Source organism: Trichechus manatus, unplaced genomic scaffold, assembly GCF_000243295.1.
Source record: "Trichechus manatus latirostris isolate Lorelei unplaced genomic scaffold, TriManLat1.0 scaffold00009, whole genome shotgun sequence".
Classification (NCBI taxonomy): domain Eukaryota; kingdom Metazoa; phylum Chordata; class Mammalia; order Sirenia; family Trichechidae; genus Trichechus; species Trichechus manatus.
In genome coordinates this window covers 23,411,121-23,432,204 of record NW_004443945.1, presented here as the reverse complement: position 1 = coordinate 23,432,204, position 21,084 = coordinate 23,411,121, and the positions used below count along the sequence as shown (strand labels likewise).

At 37.7% G+C, this 21,084-nt stretch overlaps 1 protein-coding gene across 3 annotated transcripts in view; it reads left to right on the top strand.

Moving 5' to 3' along the window:
• Positions 1–21,084, top strand: part of NDUFAF6 (NADH:ubiquinone oxidoreductase complex assembly factor 6) — a 36,063-nt gene that overhangs the window by 11,265 nt on the left and 3,714 nt on the right. For all 3 annotated transcript variants that reach the window (XM_004370760.2, XM_023726061.1, XM_023726060.1), the window contains 5 exons: positions 4,733–4,789; positions 6,633–6,735; positions 7,782–7,915; positions 8,596–8,697; positions 13,254–13,310. In XM_004370760.2, the coding sequence (XP_004370817.1) occupies positions 4,733–4,789; positions 6,633–6,735; positions 7,782–7,915; positions 8,596–8,697; positions 13,254–13,310 (453 nt within the window). The remainder of the gene's footprint in view (positions 1–4,732; positions 4,790–6,632; positions 6,736–7,781; positions 7,916–8,595; positions 8,698–13,253; positions 13,311–21,084) is intronic.

Here is a 21,084-nt window from a genome sequence, read left to right as displayed (position 1 = left end):
ATCATCCACTGATAATTTGCACAGATCTTTGGAGTATTTCTTTACTAAAGGAAAAAGGGGGGAACATGGTCTCTTTATATTACAGATTTCTTATTTGTTTTCCACACATTTGGTTGCAGAATTTAAACCCTGAAGATTTTGTTGTAATGGCAAGTGTCTTAGTTACCTAGTGCTGCTATAACAGAAGTACCACAGGTGGATAGCTTTAACAACAGAAGTTTATTCTCTCACAGTTTAGGAGGATAGAAGTTTAAATTCAGGGTGACAGCTCTAGGGGAAGGCTTTCTCTCTCTCTGTTCATTCTGGGGGAAGGTCCTTGTCATCAATCTTCCCCTTGTCTAGGAGCTTCTCAGCACAGGGATCCCGAATCCAAAGGATGCACTTCACTCCTGGCACTTCTTTCTTGGTGGCATAAGGTCCCCCTCCTCTCTGATTGCTTCTCTTTCCTTTTATCCCTTGTAAGATAAAAGGTGGGGCCCTAGTGGCGTAGTGGTTAAGAGCTCAGCTGCAAACCAAAAAGTTCGAATCCACCAGCCATTTCTTGGAAACCCTGTGGGAGAGTTCTGCTCTGTCCTATTGGGTCTCTGTGAGTTGGAATCAACTCGGGTTTTTTTGAGTAAGATAAAAGATGATGCAGGCCACACCCCAAGGAAACTCCCCTGACATTGGATCAGGCCTCTGATCTGAGTAAGAGTGTTGTATCCTGCCCTAATCCTCTTTAACATAACCTAATCTTGCCTCATTAACCACAGGCAACGATTAGGATTTACAACACATAGGAAGATTATATCAAATCACAAAATGGGGGACAACCACACAATACTGGGAAACATGGCCTAGCCAAGTTGACACATATTTTTAGGGGACAGAATTCAGTCCATAGCAGCAAGTAAATTTTCTGTTCTGTCTGCCCAGCAGCTCCTTCTGCCAGTGTTTGATCCAGACTCTGGGCTTGTAGTGCAGAGTATTCATCTTTTGTGAAGGGAGACTTGCTGTCACTGTTGTCTAAACACAAATCCAAAACTACCTTGTCTAGTTTGATAGAATTGCCTACTTGTTGATGAGTTTTAGGTATTAGAGAATGGAAACCAATGGGCCAGAGCATTATTTGTATAGCTGGACATGTGTAGGAAATGGTTTTACATTAAAACAGCTCTATGGGCCCTTCATTCATAAACAGCCATGCATGGTTTAGAAATGTGCTAAGCTATAATTGGAGGAAGGGAATTTGGTGCCTTTCGTCACTAATCTTGTCCCCACTGTAATATGGTGAGTGCCACAAGATGGTTCTGTAACAGGAGCCATGACAGACCAGACAGAGGTATACCTCTTCTCAGGCCCGGGCACCAGCAGAGGCAGCTTAGGCGTCTGGCCCAAGTTCGACTTCCAGAGCCCCATTAAGAATGGAGAGCCAGTCCTCCCACACTAGGGACTGAGAAGAGAAAATGGATGCGAAGCTGTGAGTATGAGATTAGTTGTTTACCTCTATTCATATCACTTCAAGAAGCTCAATCTAGGTGATTCAGTATAGAGAAAAGGTTCTCTAAACTCCAGAAGCCCTTTCTATTTATTATTTTACACACAACCCTGTGGCTACAGTGGGGGGTTACGCTAAGACTTGCATTGAAGGGTCTTGCCTTTGTCAGGAAATACAGTGGAAGATCAGAGATCCCTTTAACACATTTAACTTGCCTTAGCGTCTCTTGAATAAACAGAAGACATGTTTGAATTCTAGAATGTTTCCATGTGTGCCAATTTCGGGTTGTCATTTTGTCTAATTTTAATAGCTGCTTAAATTTTATCATTAATGTTGGCTAGCTTTCTGATATCACTGGCGTTGAAGGTTAATATGAATGAATATTTAAAAGAAGCAGGTAGTGTTGAGAGCAGTTGTTCTCTCTGTGTGTTTTCTGTCTCCCTCCCCATTCTGCTGGAGCATACGCTTACTGCAACTCCAGTAAAACTTTTCATTAATTCTTTGAAGAATGTCAGTTGTTTAGAATGTTGAATGGGGGGAACAGTGTGTTGTCCGGAGAGTAGTTTTCTGCTACACTGTTTCATTGGTACCTGTAGGGTACAGTACAGTTGAGTATCTATAATTTCTTATAGATTATACTTAAGGTTCTCCATTCCTCTGTGTATGAATATAAGTTATAGCTTGAATTTATTTTATAACCAAGGTTTTCTGTTTGGCTGCATTTTCCAAAGTTGTTGACATTTGTTTTGTTTTATTCAGTAGATCTTCAGCTTAAAAAAAAAATTTATAGATACAATATATACCTATGTATGTGTGTGTGTGTATATGTATATGTATATTACCTTCAGCTCTGATTTCCTTTAGAATCAGACAGAAGAGCTATATTTTGTGGTCAGAGGACCTGTAGCTGTTACAGCTTCAGCCTTGAGTAAAGGAAAACAGGAGTCTGACTGTTCATTGGTCAGATATATTAAATACTTTTATGTGCCAGGAATTTTGTTTAGTGGTGTGACTACAAAGATCAAACCTCATCTCCTCATCTCTCCCCAACCCCTCACCTGCCACACACACCCCTCAGAACAAGAGCAGGACTCTCTAATGACGGAGGAATCCCAGACTGATGTAAACTAGATGTGGTTCTTTCAGCCTTTGGGAGAGAGGGTTATGGGGTTTCCTGCTATGGAATAGTAGTGCTGAAAACACTACAGAAATGACTCCTTTTTAGCTTCTGTTAGGTTCCTGCCAGGCAAATTGGGCTCACTTCCTTATACGTAAACCCTTTATCACGTACATACATATTAATGAATATGTTAGCTTTTAAATTTTAGTATCAGTGACATCTTAGAGTCTCCATTAAAGTATAGCATATCCCTAAGACTTTGTTTCACTACCATATTTATTTATTGAGAAAATATATATACTTAGTGTTGGCAAAAAAATATTTTTAAAACTTATTTGGAAATAATTTCAAACTTTCAGAAAGGTTGCAAAAGTAAAAATAGTACAAAAAACCTGTGTACCCTTTATCCAGATTAACCTATTCTTAACATTTTACCTCATCGCACATACACGTCCTAACCCATTCCCGTTGCCATCGAGTTGATTCCAACTCATAGTGATCCTATAGGACAGAGTAGAACTGCCCCTGGGGGTTTCCAGGGCTATAATTGTTGTGGAAGCTGACTGCCACATCTTTCTCTGCCCAGCGGCTGGTGAGTTTGAACCGCCAACCTTTTAGTTAGCAACCAAGCACTTAACCATCATGCTTAACCATGTTACATATACACTCATAATTTTTTTTCTAAATCACTTGAATGTAAGTTACATTTATCATGGCCCTCTACCCCTAAATGGCAGAAGAGTTAATAACTTCAGTAAATTTAATTTTGATACAACACCTTTATCTAATTGTTCATATTCCAGTTTTGTCAATTGACCAACAATGTACTTTATAGCATTTTTCCCTTTAGTACATATCCAATCTAGGGTCAGGTATTGCATTTAGTTGTCATGTCTCTTTAGCTTTCTTTAATCTGGAAAATTTCCACATCCTTTCTTTATCTTTTATGACATTGGTATTTTTGAAGAATATAACCTCTCTCTCCTGACATTTTTTTTAAATAGAACTTTCCTCATTTGGGATTTGTCTGATGTTTTCTCGTGATTAGATTCAGGTTATGGATTCTTGGCTGGAATGTTGCGTAGGTGCCCACTGTATAAAAAGTACTTTTATTTTATGTCTTTCCTTCTCAGGGTATCACATCTGGAGGCACACTTTGTCCATCTGCCCTTTATTGGCATTGTTAATTTTGATGACCCAGTCAGGATGTTGTCTATTTTTTCCACTGTATAATTACTGTCTTTTTCTCTTTTACAACTAGTAAACCATCTGTGAGAGATACTTTAAGACCATGCAGATACCCTCCTCCTCATCAAAAATTCCCCCTAGATTTGGGATTCATTAGTGATTCTTGTCTGATTCAGTATTTATTAATTTATTTTCAGTATGGACTCATGAATTACTTTTTTTTCCAATAGTTTATAATACATTACTATACTTCATTATTTTGGTGTTCAAATTATCCCAGTTTTGTATCCTTATAACATGCCCACCATCATTATTTTAAGTACTTTTGTTTTCTGACACAATAAGACGTGTATCAATAGAATTATCTTGTACCTACCCTGCCCAGCTCTGGAATCATCCATTTTCCTAAGGAGCCCTGTTTCTTTAGAGGGGAATGGTATTAGAGACCAAGATCTGGGCACTAAGTGTTGCTCTTTCCTACTGAGGTTTCTTGTCAAGATAATAATCTACCCTGCAGATTGTTTTCCTTTGGATTTTAGTTATTCTTTTCATTTTGAGAGAAGCAATTCGTTTTTTCTAAAGAAAATCTCTATCTTATGGAAGGAAGTTTGTATGTAAGTGAGATCATAGAAGCCAGGCTGCATCACATAATATAAAAGGTTTATAATAGTTGTTTTGGAAGTGGAATCATTAAATTCCTAAAAGTACAGGAAAAAAAAAAAAAACCGATTAATGGATAAAGTACTGGAGATATTTTTATCTGGAAACGTTTTCTAGGAACATTTCCTTTTCTCCTGGTGTTTCTTTAACACAGCCGACTATCTGTGACAGTTATTACAAGTGTTCTCATACCTAGTTTTGTATTTGGTTTGTTTATTTTATTCAGGTCTGCAGAAGTTATTTCTAGTACTTTTATAAAGACTTACAACACTCTTGTTTTTTTTAAGGCTATCAAAAGGCATAATCTGACCAAAAGATGGCTTATGAAAATCATTGATGAAAGAGTAAGTTGAAGTTACTCATCTTAATTTTTTTTCTTCCTTTTTAATCCTTAAGCTAGTTCTTTAGGAAGGAAATGTTTTCATATGTGTAGTAATATTTTGGAGGAAGGAAACTTAAAGAACTATGCCGTTTTATCTATACTCTGTCCCTGTGTGCCATCAACTGCAGCCTCCCCTACCCCCCATACACTGTCAGGCAGAGATAGGCACCAGGCAGAGGTGCGCATGAGCACATACACACTCTATGTTTTGTTTTATTTTAATGGGAAATTTCAGACATATACAAAAGTAGAGAGAATAATATACTTTCATGTATCTGTTGTCCAGCTTTCATAGTTATTAACACATGTCTGATCTTGTTTCATCTGTACTCTGTTCCCTCTAACTGCCACTGGATTGTTCAAAGTAAATCCCAGACATGTTTGATCTGTAAATACATATGTATCTTGAAAACATAAGAACTTCTAAAAAATATAACCACAATATGATTATGATATTTAATAATACTGATTTCTTAGTATCCTGAAATACCCAGTATACAAAAATTAGTTGTGTTTTTGTACACTTGCAATGAAGCATCAGAAAATGAAGTTAAATGAACAATTCCATTTAAAGTAACATAAAAATGATTAAAATACTTAGTAATAAATTTAACCAAAAAAGTATAAAACTTATATCTAAAAAGTATAAAACACTGTTAAAAGAAATTAAAGAAGATCTAAATACATTGAAAGACATCCTATGTTCATTTTTGGAAGACTTAATATTATTAAATAGCAATATTCTCCAAATTGATCTATAAGTTTGGTACAATCCGTATCAGAATCCCAGTTGGCTTCTTTATAGAAATTGACAAACTGGTCCTAAAATTCATGTGGAAACTCAAGGAACTCAGAATAGCCAAAACAATCTTGAAAAAGAAGAATAAAGTGGGAAGACTCATACTTCCTGATTTCAAAGCTTGCTGTGAAGGAACAGGAATCAAGACAGTGTGGCATTAGCATATAAACATAGAGATAAATGGACTATGATTGAAGAATCCAGAAATAAACCTTACATTTATGGTCCATTGATTTTTGACAGGGTGCCAAAACAATTCAATGGAGAAAGAATAGTCTTTTCAATAAATGGTGGTGGGACAACTACATATCCAAGTGCAAAAGAATGACATTGGACTCCTACTTACACATACACAAAAAATTAACTCAAAATGAATCAAAGACCTAAATATAACAGCTTAAAATATAACACTCTTAGAAGAAAACATAGGGGTAAGTCGTCATGATACTGGCTTTGGCAATGGATTCTTAGACATGACGTTAAAAGCATAAGTGACAAAGGAAAAAAACAGATTAATTGGAGTTTCAAAATTAAAAAATTTTAATGCTTCAAAAGACATTATCAAGAAAGTGCAAAGGCAGCGCACAGAATGGGAGAAAGTATTTGCAAATCATATATCTGATAAGGGATTTGTGTCTAAAATAAAAAAACAAATAGCTTGTAGCTTAATAATAAAAGGACAACTAACCCAATTAAAAAATGGATAAAGCATCTGAATAGATGTTTCTCTGAAGAAAATACACAGATGGTCAGAATGCACATGAAAAGATGTCCATCATCATTAGTCATCAGGGAAATGCAAAATGAAACCACAGTGATATACTACTTCACACCCACAAGGATGTGTGGAACTTTAACATTTTAATCCTATGCTGTACTAAACAGTATGTATTGAGTAATATTGAATAATATTTTTATTCATCATTAATCAGTGCTTTAGGGCAAAAAAATTTCTTTAAAAAATATTGACAATTCAGACTTTATTTGCATTTTTTTTGGACTGTAGGAAAAAAATTTGGATGACAAAGCATATCGTAATATCCAGGAACTGGAAACTTATGCTGAAAACACGCAGAGCTCTCTTCTTTATTTAACACTAGAAATATTGGGTAAGTTTTCTTATTTTATACTTCTCTTTCCAAAGAAAACACCTTTCAGATTTCACTTTTTCATAATTTGATAATCTAACCAGTTTAGCACTGAAATTTTTCTTTGCACCATCTATGAAGAAACAGTTTTGTTTTGTTTCTTCTTGCACAATCAGGAATGCAGAGAAAGGGAATATATATCATCCTGTGGAGTAAAGACTAATCAGAATACTCAAGTACTTATAAAAGTACTTTACTACCTTATGAGAATGCTGTAATTAAAAATCTGGTGATTGCAGGTGATCTTACTTTTTTAACTACAGTGTCTCCTAAAATTTGGAAGGCCAGTAAACTGACTCCTCCTTTCCTATCTGCCACTAATCTTCCCCGTGTAAAAAAATAATAATAAATAAAGAAGAACAAATAAAATTGCATTTCTAAAGGTTTTTTGTAAGGTTTTTTTTTTTCCTTTTTTCTTTAGATGGCGCTTTCCCTCAACTTTGTTCTGAGTTAGTGAAGTCTTACTGTAATGAGGAAATTATTTGGGCCAAGGACAGTGCCTTCTCTTTGGAAGGTTACATATCTTCGTGTCACCCTAAAAGAATGGTACAAGTCCCTGTTGGGTTTCCCAGGCCTGTTCTGCCTGCACACCTAGTGGCATGTTTGCCATCACAGTGAAAGGAGGGAGCAAAGAGCAGAATGTTTACTTGTTAAGCATATACTTAAAATGAGGTCATGTGGAAATTGCACTGAGGAGAAGAAATGGAAGACTTGTACTGGTTTTTCCATAATACTTGATTAAAATTCCAAATGTGTTCTTAGAGTACTATAGTCTGAGGAAGACTCTTATTTAAAAGTTGAGGTTCCAAAACCTGTTAGTGATAAATGACCAGCTTGTCCTTGTGCCCAGTGTTTCTCTCATAAATGCTGTTTTTAAGATATAAAACTAGAAGGACCACCTACTTTTACATGTTACAAAAACGTGATTTCTCAATTCTGTTTCTGTGGATTCGTTATGCCTTTAAAAAGAGTAGAGCAGTCCTGTTATTTAATTTCCAAAATCACAGGTGTAAAGGATCTTCATGCAGATCATGCCGCAAGTCACATTGGAAAAGCACAAGGCATTGTCACTTGCTTGAGAGCAGCTCCCTATCATGGTAGCAGAAGAAAGGTGTTCCTTCCCATGGATATTTTTATGCTGGTAAGGCTGTAATTTGTACCTTCTAATAACTTACCTTAGGAATACAGTGAAGAAAATTATCTCTTGGTTCTTTGCTAGTTCATTCAAGTAACTTTTTTGAAACTGATGCTAATTGTTTACAGCAAATGGTCTTCCTTTTTTTGCTCCCAAGTTATCAAATCAGAATTTTATCTTTTAGTCCTTTTAGGTCTGTGGCAGAGCTTTGAGAAAGGAGGTCCAGAGAACCTCATTTGGTGTAGCTTCATGTGCCTTGCTCCTTTCCAAGCAATTATAGAAATTTTTCCTAATATTCACGTTAGCTTGTTCTTTATTTTACTTTCTTATGGAGGAGGGAATCCATTAAATACAAACAGAATCTCATTTTGTTTATGAGAACTCAGATGTTTTCTGTGTGTGCTCAGAATGAGATCATTATTGTCTTTTAAATTTTTTGTTTCTTTGTTTTCGTGTATTTTTGTTCTACCTGCAGTCATTGTTAACATCTTGTTGCATATTATTCCAGGTGTGTCTGTCTGTCCACACACACACACACACACACACACACACACACACACACACATTTTTTTAAAACACAAAATTGGCATTATACTGTATGTACTATTCTATCATCTGTTTTTTGAGTGAAATTAGTTTTAAGTGTACTTTTAGATTTCTAATATAATGTACATTTTCCTACATAGCATGGTGTTTCACAAGAAGATTTTCTACGGAAGAACCAAGATAAAAATGTGAGAGATGTCATATATGACATTGCCAGCCAGGCACATTTGCACCTAAAGCATGTAAGTAGCCTCTTTTCTCCAAATCATTTAGGAGGTGATCATTTGTAGAGTCATGGTTGTGGTATTCCTTACTTGACAGCCTTCACTTATCTCTCATTGAATTCCCAATAGATTTATCTCAGGGACTATTAGAAAATTTCCATTCTTTTTTTTTTTCCAAGTTCTTTGACTCATCACCCTTCCCTCCCTCTTAGCAGATGAGTGTGCCCTTTATTGAGTAAATGAAGCCTGAGCTTTCTCACTTAGGCCCCACTCTGCTCTGTCCCCTGGTCATTCCTTTGCCTCGCCAAGGGCAGTGTCTTTCTGCCTTGCCAAGGTGAGACCTCTCCTTCCTCTTCCAGGGCCTTGCTTCCTCAGCAGTCCCCAGCCGGTGTTTTCAGTTTGCCTCTCTGGTCGCTTGCCCTTTTTGTCTTCTGATTTGTTGCCTTCTGACATTAAAGCAGCCTGTGGACTCTTCTTTTTTCTTTGCCCTTCCTGATAAGACCTTTTGAATAGGTGGTCCCAGTCATTATCACCTCAAGGCACTTACCGCCAAGCCACTGCTCATTGTGCTGTAATTTGGCCTCTTTCCTGGTCACTCTAGTAATAATCACGAATAAATAATCTTGTTGCCCAATTTAATGAACATTTACAACTCTGAACATTTAAGACTCTCATTAATTTTTCTTGTTTTTTGACACCATTGACTCCTTTTTCTTCTTGAAACATTCTAATGTTTTCTTTTTTGATTCTCGGACTTTAGCTCCTGAACTGCTTCCCGATTTCTCTTGCATCTCACTTTAGATGTTCCTCAAGAGTTAGTTCTTCATCTATTCTCAAACCTTGTTTTCGGCTTGCAGTTTAAGACTGTTGACTTTTCCCCTCTTTCTTGAAACTTCCTGTGTTCTTTATTTCCATGGTGCTGTTCCTTCCTGGTTCTCCTTGAACCATTCCTTGTTGTTTTCAGTGGCTTCTGAAGACTTGGTGGAAAGTTTCTGTTTCTTTGCCTGCTGTTCTTGCTGTTTTTATGCATGGAAGGCTCCCTCTACTCCCCCATAGTTATGCTCAAAAGTCACCTTATTAGAAAGACCTTTTCTGGCCACTTTATTTAAAGTAACATCGTCCTTTCCCATCACTGTGTCTCTTTGCCCGGCTTAGCACTTTTTAGTACCCGACATATTAAAAGTTTGGTTATTTGTTTATTGCCTATTTCCCTTCCAACTCCCAGTAGAGTGTAAGTAGACTTTGCTTTGTTCTGTGCTGTGTTCCTCAGCATCTAGAGTGTCTGGTACATTATCCGCACTCAGTGAATATTTGTAGAGTATTAAATAAGTAATCAGTTTGTAAGTTCCTTGAGAGCAAAGACTTTTTTTTTTTACTTTATTTTTTATTGTGCTTTAGGTGAAGGTTTACAGAACAAATTAGTTTCTCATTAAACAATACACATATTGTTTTGTGACATTGGTTGCCAACCCCATGATGTATCAACATTCTCCCCTTCTTGACCTTGGGTTCCCCATTTCCATTCATCCAGCTTTCCTGGCCTCTCCTGCCTTCTCATCCTTGCCCCTGGGCTGGTGTGCCCGTTTAGTGTCATATACATGGTTGAGCTACGTGTATTATTGTTTGTTTCATGGGCCTGTCTGATCTTAGGCTGAAGGGTGAACCTCAGGAGTGACTTCAGTACTGAGTTAAAAGGGTATCTGGGGGCCATACTCTCAGGGTATCTCCAGTCTTCCTCAGACCAGTAAGTCTGATCTTTTTTTGTGAGTTAGAATTTTGTTTTACATTTTTCTCCAGCTCTGTATGGGACCATCCATTGTGATCCCTGTCAGAGCAGTCAGTGATGGTAGCTGGACACCATCTGGTTGGGCTGACTCAGTCTGGTGGACGCTGTGGTAGTTGTGTTCCCTTAGTCCTTTGGACTAATCTTTCCCTTTTGTCTTTAATTTTCTTCATTCTCCCTTGCTCCAGAGGGGGTGAGACCAGTAGATATATCTTAGATGGCCACTCACAAGCTTTTAAGATCCTAGCCACTACTCATCAAAGTATGATGTAGAACATTTTCCTTATAGACTGTGTTATGCCATTTGAGCTAGATGTCCCCGAGACCATCACCCCCAGCCCTCAGCCAAGTAACTCAGTCCCTCAGGGAGTTTGGATGTGTCTGTGAAGCTTCTATGACTTTGCCTTGGTCAAGTTGTGCTGGCTTCCCAAGTAACAAAGACTCTATCTTACCCGTCTCTTGAATTTCCTGAAAAATTGAGCAAAATTCTGTGCCATAGTAGTTATAAATAAAGTCTGTGGAAGTTCAGATGAGAAATTACTTAAAACTGGTAGAGTTTGGGGTAAGATCTGAGAACAAAGCCCTGGACCTTTGTGGGAACTTGAGTAGTCCCATTTGATGGACATGTAAGTGCCTGAGAAATCCTAATTCCCAGGCCTCACTCCCTGACGATTGATACAGTAAACCTGGGAAGGGGCCAGGAATCTGTATTTACAGAAAGCTTGATTTTTACAAACAGCTAGATGCTAGATTTGAAAACTACTCCTTTATTAAAAAAATAAACAAACAAAATCAAACCCATTGCCATCGAGTCGATTCCGACTCATAGTGATCCTATAGGACAGAGTAGAACTGCCCACTCCTTTATACGATATGTGAAATATGGTTCTGGAAGATAGGTTTGGAAGGGTGGATTGAAGATAGTCTATGGAGCTTTAAGGAACCCCGGTGGTGCAGTGGTTAAAGCACTCGGCTGCTAACTGAAAGATCAGTGGTTCAAATCTACCAGCTGTTTCTGGGGAAAAACATATGGCAGTCTGCTTCTGTGAAGATTACAGCCTTGGAAATCCTGTGGGGCAGTTCTGCTATGTCCTGTAGGGTCACTGTGAGTCAGAATCGACTCAATGGCAACAGGTTTGGTTTTTTTAGTATGATACTTAGAAGACTTTTGTGAGGCAGTGGAGTATGGTGGATGAGAGTACAAGCTCTGGAACCAGATGCCCAAGTATATAATCCAAGCTCTGCCAGTTAACTAATCACATGATCTTAATCTCTCTGTTCCTCAGTTTTCTCATCTGTAAAAGAGGATCATATTAATACCTAACTCAAATGCTTGTTGTCTGGATAAATGAGTTTACATATATAATGGACTTACAGTACTGCCCGGTAGATAGTAAGTGCTGGTCTGCATCATCAAGTGAAGTCGTTGCACTCTAGAAAACTCTACTAGCAGTATTTGAAAGAGGTGAGGGAGATGGGGATTGGGAGATCAGTTAGAAGATTTGTTTAGGAGAGAGGAAAAAAGTATCTGATTTAGAGAGGGTGGATTATACACACACATATATATACAAATACGTATAATAGAATCAACTAGACTGGACAACTGATTGGATTGTGGCAGGATCAGGAAAGGGGAAAGTCGAAGGCCGCGCAGAGTTCAAGTATAGGTGATGATGGTGCCATTCAAAGACTACAGTAAAAAAAGCAATAGTATATTGGGTACTGATCAGTAGACTTTAGATGATCTGCTGGACATAACTGAATTTGAGATGATTAGAGGACATTTAGGAAGATGAACTATTGAAGAATGCAGGATTGTGACTTTGAAAGGAGATCCAAACTGAAGGTAGATTTGTGAGTCATTCACATAAAAGGCTTATGGTTAAATTTAGCTGCAAGTTTGGATGAAGGACACCATAAACAAAGATATGAGATAACAGTGGGTTTGGTGAGTGCAGGATGATGGTCATCAGCCTGAATGGGTCAGGGAGTCATGCCCCAGGGCAGTGGGGAGTTAAGTTGGAGAGATGAAGTTTGAATTCCAGGATGAATAGTTTAGACTTGATCTACCAGTAAATTAAAGTAAAAATGAAACTCTGACTTAAGAACATGAATTTGGCTAGCTGTGGAAAATGAATTGAAGGTTGGGGAACACAGAGATAGGAAGACCAGTTAGGAGGATCTTATATTCACCTGAACAGGAGATAATGAGAATCTAGGGTAGGGAGAAGGAGCCCTGGTTAAGCACTCAGCTGCTAACTAAAAGGTCGACAGTTTGAGACCACCAGCCGCTCCAAGGGAGAAAAGACATGTCGATCTGCTCCCGTAAGGATTACAGCCTACGAAACACTGTGGGGCCGTTCTACTCCGTCATACAGGGTCGTTATAAATCAGAATTGACTAGATGACAACAAGTTTGGTTTGGTTTCGGTTTCTTCATCTACCCTGTACCACAGAGCTGGATGAGTGACAATCAACTCGACAACAGGTTCGTTTTTTTTTTAACAGAGCTGGAGGGTCAAAGTTATTAGAACACGTTACAAGGCAATTGGAAAATATCTGTAAGAAAAAATGGGACTCTTAACATAGTAGCTACGTTATCCTGAGCCCCTTAGGCCTAGGAAATTAATCTTAATCAGCAGGAGATGAGAGGCATTTTCCTGCTTTTGACAGGGCCCCTAAGTGGTGGTGTTAAATTGCTGTTGTTACTTTGTGTTCACTTTCAAAGGGAGGGTGTGTATTTCCAGAAGCATTATATATCAAACCAGTTTCCTTTTGTCTCCTTTTTCAGGCTAGATCTTTCCAGAAAAGTGTTCCTGTGAAAGCGTTTCCTGCTTTTCTTCACACGGTAAGGAAGTTAACAGAGAAGGCTCTGTAATTAGTGGAACAGATGTGTATGGTCTCTTTTTATATTTTATAAAGTTGTCAGTGCGGTTCTTTAGTTTGCAGCCTTTGGTTTTGTTTCCATCCCTTGTGGTGGGTTCTATTGGTTACATTATGCTTTTGATGGTGGTGGTTCCTGTATTCCTAGAAGCAGGTGAGCAGAGTTGTTGGGAGCACTGACTCTGCAGGCAGGCTACATGAGTGTGAGTCTGCTTTGCCACCTACTTACCATAGGACCTGACGTTCCTCAACCACTACGTTCCTCAGTTTACTCATATATAAAATGGGAATAATAAGAGAACCTGCCTCATAAGTTCTTAGACTACTTATTTTTATATACCAAAAACCTGTTGCTGTCGATTCCAGCTCATAATGACCCTCTAGGACAGAGTAGAACTGCCCCATAGCATTTCCTAGGCTGTAGTCTTTATGGAAGTGGACTACCCCATCTTCCCCCCGAGCAGCGGCAGGTGGATTAAGTGCTCCTTATCCTATTAATTTTTTCTCCATAGTGACTGTATTGTAGCACTAGTTCCTAACAGTGGTCCACAGACCAGTGCTGAGCTGGCTGCATCAGAATAACCTGGGAAGCTTTTAAAAAATATAGATTCCTGGAAGTGGGGTGGTCCCTAGGGGAATCCGTGGTTTTAAGAAGTTCCCCAGGTGATTCTGATGTGTAGCCAGGTTTGGGAGCCATGTTCTAAAATACGTAAACAAATGATAACAGGAACCAATTATTTAGCACCTGTTACGAGACAGATGAGTTAGAATCCACTCGACGGGTTTGGTTTTGTTTTTTCATTATGAGACAGGAGCCCTGGTGGTGCAGTGGTTAAGAGCTATGGCTGCTAACCAAACTGTCAGCAGCTCGAATCCACCAGCTGCTCCTTGGAAACCCTATGGGGCAGTTCTACTTTGTCCTACAGGATTGCTATGAGTCGGAATCAACTCAACAACAATGGATTTTTTTTTATGAGACAGGCTTTGGGTTAGGTCATTTCATGTATTATTCCTATTCCTCCTAGGTATCTGTTACTTCATTTTACAGATAGAAACCAAGTTTCAAATATTTTGTAATCTTTGAAGATTGAAAGCTCATGTGTTTTTCACAGTGTCAAACACATCTTCTAACTTCTTTCTTCCCTAAAACCTCAAATATATTTAAAGGTTTATTTCTACCCATCACATCTTTTATCCTAGCTCTCGGGTCTAAATATTTGAGATCATTTTTGTTTCTTTATTGGGTTTGCTTATTATAAAAGTAATACATTACCATATTTTTACACAAATAATGCACGCCTTCCACTTTGCTTGCCAACCATGCCCTCCCTCTGTGAGGTATTTTTGTAAGTGCGCTGTGCTAATTTTTTTACAGCAACGTGAAAAAATAAAAAAATTGGCGTAGGGGTGCTCATGATAATACCTTGCGGTCGGAGGGCATGGTTGGCAAACAAACATAGAAGGCACGTATTCTTTGTGTGAAAATATAAAATAATAAAATGTTCATATAATGTAAACTTGAAACCAAAACCAAAACCATTGCCGTTGAGTGGATTCTGATTCATAGCGACCCTAAAGGACAGACTAGAACTGCCCTATAGGATTTCCAAGGAGCATCTAGTGGATTCAAACTGTTGACCTTTGGTTAGCAGCCGAGCTTTTAACCACTGCACCACCAGGGCTCCCGTATAATATAAGAGGATACAAAAGAAGGAAATATGAACCTCTCACAACTCCACCCTTTCCAGAGATAATGTCTGTTCATCTCTCTGGGCTTTGTGCACATATAATCACACACACACACACACACACACATACACATATATATATATATAGTATAAATGGGATATCAAGCACCTCTTGATGCTAGCTTATGTATTTACTGTACTTTTTATTGTTATTTTATTTATTTTTTTGTCTTTATTTTAATGTAAACTTGCCCTACTTACAAGTAAACAGTTTCCTGTATAACAGCGTACGCTTCCACTTGGAGGCAGTAGCGTTCAGTCTTGTGTATTGCGCGTCTCGAGTGTCGTGGCGTTATCATTCTGTTTAATTTTCTTTTGAAAATGTTACCGTGAAGTGCATCATGGCTCCTAAACGCAGCAAAACCAGTGCTAGTGATGTAGCAGCAGCAAGAGGCAAAGAAGTATCGATTTGGAAGTGAAACAAAAGGTTATGAAACAACATGAAGGTGGAAAATCAGTGAATGCTATTGCTTGTGATTTAGGCATGTTTACACAACGTCCAAATCACCTAATGCCCTGTCTCACAGAATGTGTCGTGGAAGTTCAGTGATACATAACTGTGTTTAATGGTTTCATAATATGTTATCAGGTGCCTGTACTTTTAACCATTCTTTGATATTGATGGTTGATTCTCATGTTTCTTGATTCTTGATTATTAATAATGCTATGGTGAGCATTATTTTGTGTAAATCTTGGTCCACCTTTGAGATGATTTCTTTTGTAGTAGAGTTCCCAAAATGGAATTGTAAGTCAGTTATATAAAAATTTTTAATTTTTCCTGAATTGTTTGATTACTTCCCATAAAGAGTAGTATGCTAAATTACATTCTGGCTGGCTGTCCTGATGGGATATTTAATATTAATTTTCAGTTCTAGAGTGTTTAATTATGTAATTTGAAGCTACATTGGGTAGTGAAATAAATGAGTGCTGAATTTGGATTAAAAGACACCTAGTTTCAAATTCCAGCTGTGCCTTTTCTGGTTATGTGGCCTTGGGTAGGCATGTTATTTAACTACTCTAGGTCTCAGTTTCTTGTCTGTAATAAAACCTTTCTCCCAGGAGATCATAAGAATTAAATGACATATGTGTCACAAGGATTAAATGACATACAATACACAAGCACCTGGCACATCAGATTTGTAAAAATTTGTAACGCCCTGTATCGGTAAGAGTGCGGGGAAATGGATGCTGTTTTACTGTTGGTAGAGGTGTACGTTTCTTGAAGGACAATTTTTTACTCCAAGCTTTAAAAACAGGTGATGATTTTTGATCCAGCCATTCTAATTCTGGAAATTCAGTATAAGGAACTAAATAAATCAGGATATGTAAAAAAATCAGTTACAAGATTGTCATTTATATATAGCAAAAAAAACACTTGGAAATAACTTACAAGCATTGATGAATTTGATATGTCCATATAACTTGAGTATTATAGAGCTATTAAAATTAACATGGGGGAATTCTTAGAGATGGAAAGTTGATCACAATGTATTAAGTGATAAAAGCAGGTTACAGAACATTGTGAATAGTATGATCCCTTTTTTGCCAAAAAAATTTCTTATGTGTGTGTACTCTCATATATATGTTTACATATGTACAGAGAATATGTGGAAGAACGTACACTAACATATCTTTATATATATTGTTGTTAGGTGTTGTTGAGTCAATTCCAGCTCATAGTAACCCCATATGACAGAGTAGAACTACCTCATAGGGTTTTCTTGGCTGTAATCTTTACAGGAGCAGATTGCCAGGTCTTTCTCCCACGGAGCCGCTGGGTGGGTTCAAACAACCAACCTTTTTGTTAGCAGCTAAATACTTAACTGTTGTGCCACCAGGGCTCCATATATATATATGTATACATATGTATATATACACACATACACACATATATTATAAATCATAACATAATAGATACCTATGAACTCACCATTCAACCCAAGAAATAGAATGTTGCCATTAAATTGCATCTGCTTATCTGTTTTTCCATCCCATCCTCCTGCCTCTGCCTTCCTTTGCCGATAGCCAAAACCAAACCAAACTCATTGCCAGTGAGTCGATTCTGACTCATGGTGACCCCATATGTTACAGGGTAGAACTGCTACATTTTCTTGGCTGTGATCTTTATGGAAGCAGTTTGCCAGGCCTTTTTTTCACAGTACAGCTGGGTGGCTTCAAACTACAACCATTTGCATCCCACAGGGACCTTTTTCCTTTGCCAGGTAGTCATCCTAAATTTTGTGTTTATTATTCCCTTGTTTCTCCCCTCCACCCCCACCAAAAGTGTTCTCCATTTTATATATTCCAAAAAAATACGTTACTTAGTTTTGTTTTTGACCTTTATAAACATGGACTATGTTCTGTTTATGTCTTCCTGGACACACACACACTTAATGTTATGTTTTTAAGATTTGCCCATATTTTTTGTGTTCAGCTATAGTACATTCATTTCATTGCAATATAATATTTCATTACGTGACTAGATCGCAATTTATTTATCTGTACTTTTGTCAAAGAACTCCTGGGTGGTTTTCAAGTTTTTTGCTTATAAAAAACAAGGCGGCTGTGCACATTCTTGAGTATATCTACTGTTGTACATAAATACGAGTTTAGAATTTTAAAAAAGTAGATACTTTGGGAACAAGACAAGGGTGCCCGCTCTCACCATTTCTATTCAATATTGTGTTAGAAGTTCTAGCCAGAGCAATAAGACAAGAAAAAAAATTATAGATATCCAGATTGGAAAAGAAGAAGTAAAATTATCTCACTTCACAGATGATATGATCCTATATATATATATATATAAAATCCCAAAGAGTCCCCGAGAAGACTTCTAGAGCTGATAGAGGAATTTAGCAAAGTTGCAGGGTACATGATCAACAAACAAAAATCATTTGGGTTTCTATACACTGGCAATGAGAAATCTGAAAGGAAAATTAGGGAAACAGTTCATTTACAATAGGATCTAAGAGAATAAAATACTTAGAAATAAATCTAACTAGAGATGTGAAGGACTTATTGAATGAAAACTATAAAACACTGCTGAAAGAGATTAAAGACTTAAATAAATGGAAAGATGCTCCATGTTCATGGACTGGATGACTTAATATTGTTAAGATGTTGTCCTGGATTGAATTATGTCCCCCCAAAAATGTGTAGGTCGTGATTCCCCAGTATTGTATGATTGTGTAGTCTGATGTGATTTCCTTATGCGTGGTAAATCCCATCACTATGATGAGGTTATATGTGATTTCCTTATGTGTTGTAAACTGTATCACTATGATGAGGTTATACAGATGAGGTATACAATATTGGATAGTGTCTTAATCCAATCTCTTTTGAGATATAAAAGAGAGAAGTGAGCAGAGACACATGGGAACCTCACACCACCAAGAAAGCAGTGTCAGGAGCAGAGCGTGTCCTTTGAACCTGAGGTTCCTGTGCTGAGATGCTCCCAGACCAAGGAAAGACTGATGTATCTCACAAGGACCTTCCTCCAGAGCCAACAGAGAGAGAAAGCCTTCTCCTGGAGTTGATGCCCTAAATTTGGACTTGCAGCCTACTGGACTGTAAGAGAATAAACTTTTCTTTGTTGAAGTCATCCACTTGTGGTATTTCTGTTATAGCAGCACTAGATGACTAAGACAGATGTCAGTACTACCCAAAGTGATCTATAGATTCAACACATTCTCGATAAAAATTCCAGCAACCTTCTTTATAGAAATAGAAAAACCAATCCTCAACTTTATATGGAATGGCAAGAGGCCTCAAATGGCTAAAACAATGTTGAAAGAGAAGAACAAAGTAGGAGGACTCACACTTTCTGACTTTAAAACATACTATACAGCTACAGTAGTCCAAATAGCCTGATACCAGTATAACAATAGACATAGAGACCAACGGAGTACAATTCAGAGTCCAGAAATAAACCTACACATCTGTGATCTACTGATTTTTGACAAGAGTGCCAAGTCCATTTGATGGGGAAAGAAGAGTCTCTTCAATAAATGGTGCTGGGAAAATTGGATTTTCACATGCAGAGAAATGAAACAGGACCCATGCCTCACATCATACAAAAAACATTCAAAATGGATTTAGGACCTGAATGTGCAAAATAAAACCATAAAATTCTTAGAAGAACAAGCAGGGCAACGCTGTCAGACCTAGCTTTCAACAATGGATTTCTGATATAATAATAAAAGCACAAATAGCAAAAGACAAAATAAATAAATAGGACCTCATAGAAATTAAAAACTTCTGTTCATTAAAAGACTTTACCAAAAAAGTGAAAAGACAAGCTACTGACTGGGAAAATATCTTCGGAAACCATATATCTGACAAGAATTTAATAACCAAAATATATATAAAACTTTGACAACAACAGAAAGACTAATAACCCAATCATAAAACGGGGAGAGGACTTGAATAGACATTTCACCAAAGAGGAGATTCGGATGGCCACCAAACACTTGAAAAGATGTTCAGCATCCTTAGCCATGAGAGAGATGCAAATCAAAACTACAGTGAGATACCATTTCACTCACACTAGGATGGCTAAGATTAAAAAAAAAGAAAACAGGAAATAACAAATGTTGGCAAGGATGTGGGAGAATTGGAACCCTTATCCATTGCTGATGGGAGTGCAAAATGGTACAGCCATTGTGGAAAACAGTGTGGCGGTTCCTCAGAAAACTAAAAGTAGAACTACCATATGACCCAGTAATTCCTCTCCTAGGTATGTGCCCAAAAGACTTGAAAGCAGAGACTCAAGTAGAGACATATACACCAATATTCACTGCAGCACTGTTCACAATAGCCAAAAGGTGGAAACAACCTAAATGCACATCAGCAGATTAATGGATAAACAAAAGGTAGTACATACATACAATGGAATACTAGTCAGCCAGTAGAAGAAATGAAGTCTTGACACATTCTGCAGTATGGATGGAGGTTGAAGACATTATGCTGAGCGAAATAAGCCAATCACAAAGGGACAGTTGTATGACCTTACTTATGTAAAAAGACAAGAAAAGGTAAAAATATAGAGACCAAAGTTTATTAGTGGTTACAGGGTGGGAGGGAGGGGAAGATGGGGGTTAACAGTGATGGGAAAATTGCATTAATTAAGGGTAGCATTATACAGCCAATTATTATAAGTACTGTCAATAAGTTATACACCTATAAAAAGTTGAATTGGCAAAAGTTGTGTGATATATTTACAACAATGACCAAAAAAAAAAGAGTAGTTAACTGAGGCTGCTTATGTACAACCAAACACCTTACAGAATTGGGTTCCTTAGTTCAGAGGTTTAGGGTCATGGTTTCATGAGACATCCCAGTTAATAGGCCTAATAATGTGTTTAGTGTTTCTGTTCTACCTCCTAGTTTGTTGTATAGTGCCTGGGGTCTTAAAAGCTTGCAAGCAGCCATCCAAGGCACAACAATTTGTCTCTATTCGCCTGGAGCAACAGAGGGAGAAGAACTGTCAGGAGTAGGAGGAGAGTATGGAATGTGTGGCTAATTTGCCTTAGTAAACAACTGCCTCCTTTGCCATGAGACTGGAAGAACTGGGTGGTGTCCGGCTAGCATTACTGAACATTTTGATCAAAGATTCCGTAGAAGAATCCTGATCAAAAGGGAGAAAATGCAGAACAGAATTTCAATTGTCACAGACTCTAGACTTTTTGGAGCCATGAGGATGGGTGAACCCCTAAAACTATTGCCCTGAGATAATCTTTAAATCGTAAACCAAAAATGTCCCCTGAAATCATCTTAAAACTGAACAGTAGTTTAGCTTAAGTAGTAAAAAAGGTCTGCCTTGAGCATTATGCTCTTTTAAGAACTATTTATATGGGATTAAATTGACAACAGCAAATGGAAAGATTAGATAGGAACCTTGGGAGGCAGTGAGTTTATGTAAATGGGAGAGGAACAGTTCAGAAAAGGAGGGTGAGAATGGTTGCACAACTCCAAGAATGTAATCAGCGTCAC